The sequence below is a fragment of the Pelecanus crispus genome, chromosome 1 (assembly GCF_030463565.1).
Source record: "Pelecanus crispus isolate bPelCri1 chromosome 1, bPelCri1.pri, whole genome shotgun sequence".
Classification (NCBI taxonomy): Eukaryota; Metazoa; Chordata; class Aves; order Pelecaniformes; family Pelecanidae; genus Pelecanus; species Pelecanus crispus.
Genome location: NC_134643.1, coordinates 128809357 through 128820850, shown reverse-complemented (window position 1 = coordinate 128820850; position 11494 = coordinate 128809357). Strand labels below are relative to the sequence as shown.

The following is an 11494-nucleotide window of genomic DNA, read 5'->3' as shown; positions in this document are numbered from 1 at the left end:
CCCCCCCCCCGCCCCGAGTCTCCAGCGCTGGGGCTCCCTCCCTCCCTCCCCCCTCCCTCCTCCTCCTCCTCCTCCGAGCAGCGGGGCTTCCCCCCGCCTCCCTCCCTCTCCCCTCCCTCCCTCCCTCCCCCTCCCTGCCGGCTGTTGTTGTTGTAATAAAAGTTGTGGTGTGTGTGTGTGTCGGGCACCCCGCCCCGCCCGGCGCTGGGGGGTGTTGGGGGCGCGCAGGGGGGGGGGTTGCGATCGTGAGTTAATTACGCTGCGTTTCCATGAAATCGTGCGGAGTGTCGCTCGCCGCTGCCGCCGCCTCTGCTGCTCCTTTCGGTGATGAGGAAAAGAAAATGGCGGCGGGGAAAGCGAGCGGCCAGAGCGAGGAGGACTTCGCCAGCTTGACAGCCGAGGAGAGAGAAGCCCTATCCGGCCTCGACAGGTACCCGCTCCCCACTCCGCCCCGGCCGCCTCCGTGTCCCGGCTCGGCCCGCGCTCCCTCCGTGTCCCCCCCCTCCCCTGCCCGCGGCTCCCCGCTCGGGAGTGCGTGTGTGCCCGTGTGCGGGCTCCCGGCCGCCGCCGCCGCGCTCTGCCCCTGCCCGCCGGGAGCGAGCCTGCCTGCCTGCCCGTGCGGGGGGCTGACTCTCGCTAACGCTGGTGCCTCTCTCTCCCCTCCCTCCCGCCCGCTCCCCTTCTGCAGCCGACTCTTCGGATTTCTGAGGCTTCATGAAGATGGCGCCAGAACGAAGGCCTTGCTGTTAAAGGTAAGCGCGAGGGTGGATGTGGAGCGGGGCTGGGGGGGAAGGGGGGGGGGAGGGGAGGGAGCCGGCCCGGCCCAGCCGCCCCCTCCCTCCGGTCCCCCGGGCCCACACGGTGAGTGTGTGCGTGCGAGCGGGCGTGCACCGGGGGGCGAGGGCGTGTGCGAGCGGGGCACGGCCACATCCGCGGGCGCACGTCCCCGCGGGCGGCAGGGCGCTCCGCCTCGCCCCCCCGCCGCGCTCTCCCCACGCGTCGCTGCCGCCTTTGCCCCTTCCCCCACTTCCCCCCCCCCTCCCGCGTAGCCAGCGCGGTGCCCCCCTCCCCCCGCGGGGGGGAGCCGAGCGGGGCCGGTGCGGGGCGAAGGGAGCGCGGCAAGGCCGCGCTTCGGACACTCTGCGGGTGCGCGTCCAGCCCCGGGACGGGACGGTGCCTGCGCGCCGGGGCCGGAGGCTGGGGCCGGGAGCGAACGCCAAGCGGCGCGGCGGGGCGGGGGAGGGGGCGCGGGGGCGGGAGGGGGGGGGGAAGGAGGAGGAGGTGGCGGCGGCCGGGGGGGGGGGGGGGGTGGAGGGCGCGCGCGAGGCGCTGCTGACGTTGGCCTCTCCCCGGACCCTCCCTCGTGATTTTCGCCCCGCGCGGCGGGGGCCGGCGGCTGCGCGCGCCCTGCCCGTTGGCGGGTGCGCCTCGCGGGGCGGGGGGGGGGGGGGGGGGGGCGCTGACCCGCAACCGGGGGGAGCGGGGGCCCGGGCCGGGGCGGGCGCGGAGCGGAGCGCAGCGGCTCCCGGAGCCCGTCGCCGAGTGACTTGTTTACTGCCCGGGCCCGGCTGCCGCCAGCGTGCCAAGGTCCTCGCCGAGCGCCGCGTCCCGGCCGCCGGCCCCCCCCACCCCACCCCACCCCACCCCCTCACCCCGCCGTCCCCGGCCGCCGGGCGGCTTGACAGGGAGCGGGGCGGCCCGCAGGTTGCTGGAGCCGGCCCCGTCTTTTGAGAGAGATGTTTGTTTCTGTGAAAAGTTGTTGGCCCTGTCATTTAGTTAAGTAATGGCTGCTCCTGTCGGCCCAAGATGGCCGGACAGGGAGGAGAAAGAGAAGGGGGGGGGGGGGGGGGGGGGGAGGTAAACACGAAACAAATACCGGGAACGAATCTGCGCCTCGCCTGGAGCGTGAAGCCCCCGGTGAACGTTGCGGGAAACTCTCCTGCGCATTGCAAGTTCTTTCTGGGTGCTTTCCTGCTGCAGGCAGGGCGTTTGCAGCGCCGGTGTCGTCCTTATCAACCTGTAGCACATTCTGGTGCCCATCCGTAAGCTATTGACAAAGGCGGTGCAGGCCGAGTGCCTGCCAGTTGTATTTAAAGACCGAACGCGAAGAGCACGTTTGGGTAACAGAAGAAGTCGAACTGTTTTTAAAATACCACACGGTTGAAGCAGGGGACCGTGTTGTTCTGGTTCCTGCTTCCTGACTTGTTCCTGTCAGTAGCGTTGCATTTGACACTTTGTTCATCCTATTGTTGTGCCCGTGCTCCATGCTGCTATTTTCACGTGAAGAATTTTTTTTTTCTGTTGCTGGTCTTGGTTGATCTGAAGACCTAACTCTAAAGCGTGTTGAATTCGGTAGCCTAGGCCCTTACGTGTGTTTGGATGTTTATTTCTGGCACGATTGGAAAAGCTGAATGTCAGGACGTGGGGGGAGGGGGGAGGGATGGAAGGAAAAGCAAGTACACTTTTCTTTGTGATTATATTTTAAAAAATCTCGCCGTTTCCTTTTGATTTTCAGAGTTATTTATAAAAGTGCTTCTTCCGATTAATCAAAAAGGTAGGGGAGTGGCATGTCGGACCAGTTAAATAATGTACGCTAACTGTTAGTGGGCCAGAATTAATGTCTGCTCTGTGAATGCTGTCGAGGCTATCGGAAATATTAGAAGGAATCATATATGGGATAGAGCTTAAGGATGCCAGATAGCAAATAAAAGCATCACATGTAACTAGATGTCGCATAACATCACTAGGTTAAGTTTTATTTTGCGTACTGTAAAATTAAGTAATGCGGGCAGCAGTTGAGTTTTGAGTCCTTTCTTGCATATAATGCATTTTCTTTTTTTATGCCAGCCAATTAAAGTTTTAGTATATACAGTCAGCCTGTTCGAGATGACTGAAGTTGTGCGGCATTTTGATAGTTTTGAAGTATATTTCTAGAAATATCATTGTATGCTCTCCTGCTGTATCAATGTATGAATCCATGCAGTGAATACTAAAAAAAACCCCACAACCAAATATTTTGCTATTTCACCTCAGTTTTTCTGACAGTGTTTTGGACATTTATGAATTGCACAGTAACTCATGAAACATGGTCTTCATAAAACTTGTGTCTGAGAAAAGCAGATTGTTAAGGAAGTGGAAAGATTAAAATGTTCAGTGCAAAGATGTTAGAGAGGAATTTCTTTGCTTGAACCAGCTTCGGTTTTGTTTGTGCTTTTTACTTTCGGGGAATGTGCACATGTTTCAATTACAGTTATCGATAAATAAGTTGTTATTTTTAAGATTTTTTTACTTAAATCATTTTCTGTGTGTGTGAAGCTTCGTACAATCTACACTGTACGGAAAGGCTTAGAGGAATTAATCTAGCAGATCACTTTTAATTCCATATAAGGATTATTTTTATTGTAGAAAGTGGGGCCATATATATGTGCATTTAATTAATAGGTTTTACAGCGATAGTAACAAAATCTTTCCTTTTGTGCATGGAGCGACAACAGCTAACAAAGACCCTAGAGTTCCATAGTTATGAAATCCTAACTGACTGATTTAAGAATCTACAAGCCACTGCATTATAAAGTAACGTGAGATTTGTGTGGAAGTATAGCAGGTAAGGAAAACCATTGAGTCATGTTTCCGGAGGAATCCTTCACAAAGGCAAAAATTTATCGGTACTCCCCTTGATGCGAGACTAGTACACCCGCTACGGAACCTTCTAAAAAGGCAGGCTGTAGCAGCCACTCTTCTGTGGGCGCCTGACAGTGTTCCCTGGTTACCTGTGGTTAAGGTGGTAGGAGCAGCGTACGTGTCTGCTGTCCGAGGAGACTGCGGCGGGGGGGAGGTGAGGTCCTGGGTTGCAAGTGTTGAGGGAACTGCTCCGTTATCCGCACAGGTACTTGTGCAGCAGCAGGATTCTCTTGTGGGCTTAAATTCGGTGCCTCGGTACAGGGAGGTACTACACTCTTTTTTTTTTTTTACTGGGATTAAAACTCGGCAGGAGGCAATGCATTGGCTCAAGGCACTTGCAGGCTGACCAGGAGATCTCGTGAAGCCTTTGCAGTGGGAACTCTGGTTTAATGAAGCCACACCCTGACGGAGTTCAATGAGAAGAAATGTGGGATCTCTTTCAGGGATGGAGGAAGCTTCATGTCTGGAGCTTTAATGTAGTTGTGGATTTCATTCGTGCTCCGGGTCTGGACTGCAGTCCCCCTTTTTTGGTAGTTCCGCTTTGTAGGACGTATGGCTGTAGTATCGTGAGCTAAACTGAGTCCTGCTTCTGGGTGTAGCAAATCAAAAGAGCAGATAAGACATCAGATCTATACAGTTTGATGAATTATTGACAATATAGACTAAAGGTCAGCAATATTGTATTGTTGCTCCATGTATTGGATATGCGATAAGCCAGAAGAAATCAAACTTTCCTGTAGTGGTGAACACGCTGTTAGTATGTGTGACGGAGGAATAGAATTTTCTGTTGCCAAAAATTTTGTATTTATTTTGCAGAAAAGGAGCTTGAAAATCATAGTTTGCAGCTAGCGTGGTTTTGGGGGAGAGGAGAGGGAATTTGAAAGAGAGGTCACCTTTCAAACTGGTTGAAATGCTGAAAATCCAATGTAGCCAGTCTTCTATAGGAGAAAGTGCTCACTGTTATGCTTCTGTAGTTGACAAGAACATTAATGTGAAGGAGCAAAAAACCCCAAAGTAAAAACAAAACCCCTGCTGTTATCTTGATGTCTCTTTCTCCCAGGAAGACATTCTCTCAGGAGGTGAAGCTTAAAGATTACTTGGGGGTGGGGGGGAGGGGGGGGGAGGACAGCCATTGTATTGGAAGTGAATTGCAAAGCATTTCCTTTTTCTTTCTTTCTTCCTTCCTTGTTATTTTTTTAATGGTACTTCCAGTATTTAGCCAAAGTTGACTTTCTTTCAGTGACAAACGTTCATTTCATAAGCTATAATTATTTGGCTTCTCTACAGATTTAGGTTGGTGTAGCTGGTTTAATGTATTGGGTATAAGATGCTTGTTACTTGCTATTCATCGAGTTTAATCAGTTTGTCACATCCTGTAGACAAAATTTGAAGCATGTTTCCATTTAAAAGTATTGATGTTGAAGTCGATTTAAAGAGAGATGAAGTAGTTCCATGCAATATGCCAGGTTTTGGTCTCTGTGTCACCTCTTGTGGTTTTGCAGCCCTTTTGTTTTCCATCTGATTTTTAAAATGGTATTTCTTTTGTGTAAAGGCTACACGTGTTGACAAAATTAACAAAGTGATTATGTGTGCTTTTATTAAACATACAAAATAAGTGCACAGTGACAATATTCTTTCATCTTTCTTCTAATTGTAGGTGTTGCTTGTTTAAAAATAGTTCTGGACAGTGTGAGTTAGTATATATTGACTTTGTCCCTTTAGTGTTGACATTAATGTTAATTTTCTACTAATCTATAATTAAATATCCTCAGTTTTTAATTATAACAGACTGCTTGAAAAATAATTATGCAGGAAAACATTTTAGCAGATTAGTCTAGGTGTAGTAAAGTTTTTTTTTTAATAACTTTGGAAACGTTTTGGCTTAATTTATTTTCATCAAAACAAAGAAATATTGCTCTAAAAAGAATTACATTGTTTGCCTTACATAATGGCAGTGCTGGGAATTGAGAGACTGGGAATCGGTACCATGAGACATTTGTAAAGCATTCCAGGAACTGGGCAGCCTCTCCAGTTTCTGTAAATTTATATCTGAGCTGTTCCTTTTATGTTTTTTTTAAATTCATTCTGTATTTCTAATTATTTGTTATCTAGCATACTGTCTGTTAATGTGGAACAAGTCGAAGTTGGTTAAAACTTTGTAAATTTTGTTATGGGTGGAACTGGTTTTCTAGCCTTTTTTGAAGGTGTCTGGAAGTGGAAAGATTTGAAATAAAAATGTTAAATGTGTTTATTGGATGACTGGGACTGACATAAATTTTTGAAGATAGTATTTTTCTGTATGCCGTTTGGGCTTTATGTTAATAGGGTAGGGTTTTTTAGGATCCAATTAAGGTGTAATGGATGACGCATACCATAGTTCATGATTGTACCATGTTTGTTATGTGATATTTATGTATCCTGCTACTTAAAGACTTAGTTACAGGTTTGCAATATTTGTACTTCATCTGGTATTAAAAACAACTTTTTTTTTTTTTTTTAAATGGACAGTACACAGTGCTTTTTGTTGACGCTTGAGATACTTGGCATGTTTTGATACTTTCAAAAGTAGTGTTCAAGGCACGGTTCTTTAAAATAGTGGGTTTTTTATTGCTCAAAACATCTATTCTTGAATGTTTTGGATGTTTCTTAAGTTTAAACTGTGGTGTTATTACTTCCTGAAGGCAAGGAAATGGATGAAGTTACAAATGTTAGAGTTGTCATTTTAATATGTTAATGAAAAGACAATGGTAGACCTCATCTTTACAAACAACGTGCTTTTCTAGAAGTGTCAAACAACGTGCTTTTCTAGAAGTGTAGTTAAGATTGCAGGACAGCTAGCATATTGGTATTTGCATTTCAGTAAGCTTTATGTTCACTATCAGGAGACCATTAATAGGGAATACAGTACAAGCTTTTTCTTTGTTATAGTAGCTTTTCATGTTTCTTAACGGAATAAATGTTACATATTGTAGCTTCTAAGTAATGGTCTGCTGAGTCTGGAGGCTGAAGTGGTCCATTTCTTTAAGTGATACGTATGCATAGACTTAAGATAATTCATGCCCTACTGACTTAATAATCAAACAGACAAGGCAGGCAGCGATTTGGGGTGAAGAAGAGAGAAATATTAGTGTATTTTAGCAGCTGAGGAATAGAGGATCTGATAAATTATTTATTTTTTGAAAGTATGAAGAAAACCTGTGGCAAGGATGGGACACAACTCTTTTCCTTCAGTTCCATTCCAATAATTTAACCACTGAAATCCTTCCATTGATTCATTTGTGCATCACGAGACTCATGAACTCTAGCTTTGAAATTGCTATACAGGTAATCTTAGGTAGCATATGTGAAGAAGAAATAGACAATCTAAAGCTTTTGGCTATACGTAGTAGTCAGGTGTGCTTTCTGCTCATGAAAAGCCTGGCGCTCTGCCTCTTGCCAGACTTCATAGCTGTTTGTTCACTGCAGTGGGTTGAGTGGACTTGATAATTATGGAGGTAAGACTATCTGCAAATGTTGCTACCATCTGAAGTAAGGGTTGAAAGCATCATCTAGAAGTTATACCATATGTTTGTTATACCATTTTAGAAAAAAGTAGATGTTTCATACTTGGATAACTCTGTGCGTGCAGAACCATTTGTTTTCATTACATAGTAAGATGATAAAAAATTAAGGAGAGTTACGGAAAATGTCTATGGCTATAAAGTGATTTTATACTAACTAACATTTGTCACAGGACTTTCCAGTACCAGAATTATATGCCCTAGCCCACTGTTGTTCTTTATCCTACTGAGTATTAGGCAAACTTACATTCTCTGGAGAAATTAAACTTTGGTTTCCAGCCATACAGATTAATGAGTTAAACTTCAGGTTGATCTCTGGTTAGTGAACAAATACTGTTCTTCTTGGTCCTGAACTGCTAAGATTTTTGGGTAATGGGAGGGATTGTGCAGTATTTTCAACAGACTGCAAGGGAAAAAAGTGTGTGTATTTGTAGTTTGAGAATACTAAAATAGTTGTGTAAAAAACAGTTACTGCTGTAAAGGTCTTAGATCAGCTTTTGCAGAAATGAATTAAGCAGATGGGCTGTGAGTCTGAGGTGAATACATATCTGAGCTAGGTGGCAGGTTTTAGTACTGGTTCAGATAATTCCAGAAGCTGAGCCCTTGTCATGCTCAGTGTGAATGCATATAGGTATACAACTTCCAGTCCTTTAGTTTCACACCTATCTCGTATTTTGCATGTACAACTCATATAAGTTTCTTTTTGTTTTAACCTCCCTTCTTGGTGAGGTTCTGCAGCTATGGTGTTTGAAGTGTAACATTTGATTAATGTATCTTCACAGTTAAGAATTGAAGTGATGTTCACTAAACTTCAGGTGTCATTATGGAGACTGGTTGACTGTCCTTCTTACAGATGTTAACAATGTTAATCTTGTTCACTAGCAGAATAGTTCTTTGTAGTTAAAACCAGACAAAATTGAACTAAGTGGTCCTGTATGGAGCCCTGCAGAAGGCTGCTGGGATTTGTATAGGTTGTACCTGAGAGGATAATCTTGGTACCTTAGAGAACACTTGTTGTTATGAGGAAAGAGAGGAACTGTGTTTGATATAGTCTAATCTGAGTTTGTTGGACCAGGGAAGTTCTGTAAAGCAAAAGAAAATAATTAAATAATTTGCTATATGTTTCTGATTTACAGATAGGTACATTTAGATAAATAGCCGTAGTAGTTGTAGTTCCTCTTGTGGAAAGGCTGCTTTCAAGACTGGCCTGTTTCAAGAGTAGTCTGTTCAAAGCTTGTTTTCAAGACTAGTTCTATTGATACTGTCAAAAGTAGTATGGGCCATTTGATAGTTTGCTTGTGGACCTAATAAAGTTTGTTGAATGGTACATTGTTACAATGAGCCTCTGTTTGTCAACATTTTGCAGTGGATCAGGTATTATTCTTGATACTGAATACTATTCTTTGTATCTAAAGAATGATAGGAAAGTACTCCCTATGTAAATAAAATACTGTGTTAACGAACAAAAAGCCCCTTAAGCGTGTTTGGGAGTTGAATATTCTTTCTCAGATTCTTTCACTTTGGAGTATGAGAGGACACATGGATTACCATCAGAGCTGTTTTGACAAAATAGCTTCCTGTATGGTTCTTGCATTTGCTACGTAGCGTTCACAGAAGAAGCTTGTTTAATTAAGATGTAGAATTAAGAGCTCATTTATAGTTTTGTAAAGGGAGTGACTAAAAGCGTGTTATGAATTACAACCAGAACACTATATGTCTACATATGAACTTCCTTTGTGGTAAGTTGTTAAATTAATTGTTGTTTGTTAAAATGGCTTTAAGTCATTTCCTTTTCTCACAGTGGCGTTTTGAGGATTATGATTCACTTCTCAATATAGATCAGTTATTAAAGTCTAAAGCAGATTGAATTGTGAGTGTGCTTTTCATTAAAATTCTGCTTGCATTTTGAGAATTTAAAAATTCTGAACAATTTCAGGATATCATTTTCAGCATTAGTCCAAAGATCCAGTGCAATGGCTTTAAAAGTAGAGCCAATACGTCTACTTTTTTTGGTAGTTTTATGTTACTTCCATTGCAGTTACCATTTTAACTTCTTATTTGAGCACTGTTTTCATTATCTTATGATTTGAAAACTTAGTTGCACGAGAATCCATAGTAGAATAATGAATTGAAGTGAAGGTTTTAGTTTTATGTATTTTTCCTTTAGGTAACAGAATTTTAAGTACTCTCTCTGTTGCTTCTCATATGTGCTAGTGAAACCATTTTTTGGCCTGTGTGATGAATCAGGCTGGAGAACTGATTCAGATCAAAAATAACCTAGTAAAAATGTAAAAATCATTAGTTTTAAATAACCAATACTGAAGATTAGTACTAAGACAAAGGTTTTCGATTTTAGAAGAGCAAACTTCAGCTTGCTCAGAGCTCAGTTGGGAGGGATTCTGTGGGAAGCTTCCACAGAGGATAGAGGAGCTAGCGAGTGCTGGGAGTTTTTCAAGAACGCTATCCTGGAAGCACAAAAAACGTTCACCCCCTTTAAAGGTAAGGGAAGTAGGCGGAGCAAAAGACCCCTTTGGCTTAACTGTTAGCTTCTGAGTCTGCTCAAAACCAAAAGAGAAGCGTACCAGAGATGGAAAAGCAGACGAATACCCGTTGAGAACTGTCAGGGCATTGCCAGGGCCTGCAGAGATGCAGTTAGAAAAGCAAAAGCTCAGCTCGAATTGAAATTGGCCAGAGATGTTAAAAACTGCAAGAAAGGGTTCTTGAGATACGTAAATAACATGCAGAAACAGAAGGAAAATATTGGCCCGCTGTTAAACAGCAGAGGTGAATTAGTCACCAACAATGCTGAAAAGGCAGAGGTTCTCAACACTTTCTTGACCTCTGTCTTTACCAGCACTGCTGGGCCTCAGGCCTCGGGAACAAAAATCCGGGTTGATGCAAACACAGACCCACCATCTGTGAAGGACGAGTTGGTGTGTGAACTATTACAGGAGCTTGACCTCTACAAATCGATGGGCCCTGACAAAATCCACCCGAGGGTGTTAAGAGAGCTGGCTGATGTCGTTGCGAGGCTGCTCTCCATAATCTTTGAGAAGTTGTGGAGATTGGGGGACATCCCAGAAGACTGGAAGGAGGCTCATGTCACCCCCATCTACAAGATGTGCTTAAGGGAGGATCCAGGGAATTACAGGCCCATCAGTCTTACTTCATTCCCTGGGAAAGTTGTGGAATGAATCCTCCTGGGGGCTATCACAAGTCAAATGAAGCACGTGACTGGGAAAAGCCAGCACAGATTCACCAAGGGCAAATTGTTCTTGACAAACGTGATTGCTTTCTATGACAAAGTAACCTGCTCGTTTCACGTGGGGTGAGATGTGGACGGACATTGTCTACCTGGATTTCTCCAAGGCTTTTGATACAGTTTCCCAGAGCCTCCTCCTAGAGAAACTGATGCGTTACGGTCTAGACAAGTGATCCATGCGATGGGTGGGGATCTGGCTGACAGCTGTACCCAGAGAGTGGTGGTAAATAGCTCCTTTTCAAACTGGCAACCTGTCACAAGTGGGGTGCCCCAGGGATCGATATTGGTCGCAATGCTGTTTAGTATCTTCATAAGTGATTCTGGATGACAGGATCAAGTGTACCCTGATGAAGTTTGCCGATGATATCAAACTGAGTGGGGAAGTGGACACTTCAGAAGGGAGAGCCACCCTGCAGGAAGACCTGGGTAGGCCGGAAGAGTGGGCTAACAAGAAATTATGAAGTTCAGGAAAGACACATGTAAGGTCTTGCACCTGGCAAAATGTAATCCATGAGTGCAGCACAGGCTGGGATCTTCCTGGCTGGGGAGCAGCTCTGTGGAAAGGGCCCTGGGGGTCCTGGTGGACAACAAGCTCAATATGAGTGAGCAGCGTGCTGCTGCGGCAAAGGCGGCCAACAGGATGCTGGGTTGCATCAAGAAGGGCAGCACCAGCAGAGAGAAAGAAGTCATTATCCCAGTCTACTCAGCACTTGTCAGGCCACACATGGAACACTGTGTTCAGTTTTGGTCCCCGCTATACAAAAAAGATGTGGACACGCTGGGGAGGGTCTAGAGAAGGGCCACAAAGATGATCAAAGGACTGGGAGGCCTGCCATATGAAGAAAGGCTGAGGGAACTGGGTTTGTTCAGCCTTGAGAAAAGAAGGCCTAGGGGAGACCTTATCACCATGTTCCAGTATTTAAAGGGTGGCTACAAAGAAGATGGAGACTCCCTGTTTACGAGGAGTCATGTGGAAAAGACAAGGGGTAAT

At 45.4% G+C, this 11494-nt stretch overlaps 1 protein-coding gene across 9 annotated transcripts in view; it reads left to right on the top strand.

Annotated features, from left to right (window-relative positions):
• Nucleotides 1-255: 255 nt before the first annotated feature.
• Nucleotides 256-11494, top strand: part of KDM6A (lysine demethylase 6A) — a 160483-nt gene continuing 149244 nt past the window's right edge. For all 9 annotated transcript variants that reach the window (XM_075715031.1, XM_075715022.1, XM_075714996.1 and 6 more), the window contains exons 1-2: nucleotides 256-430; nucleotides 689-752. In XM_075715031.1, the coding sequence (XP_075571146.1) occupies nucleotides 270-430; nucleotides 689-752 (225 nt within the window). In that variant the 5' untranslated portion in view covers nucleotides 256-269. The remainder of the gene's footprint in view (nucleotides 431-688; nucleotides 753-11494) is intronic.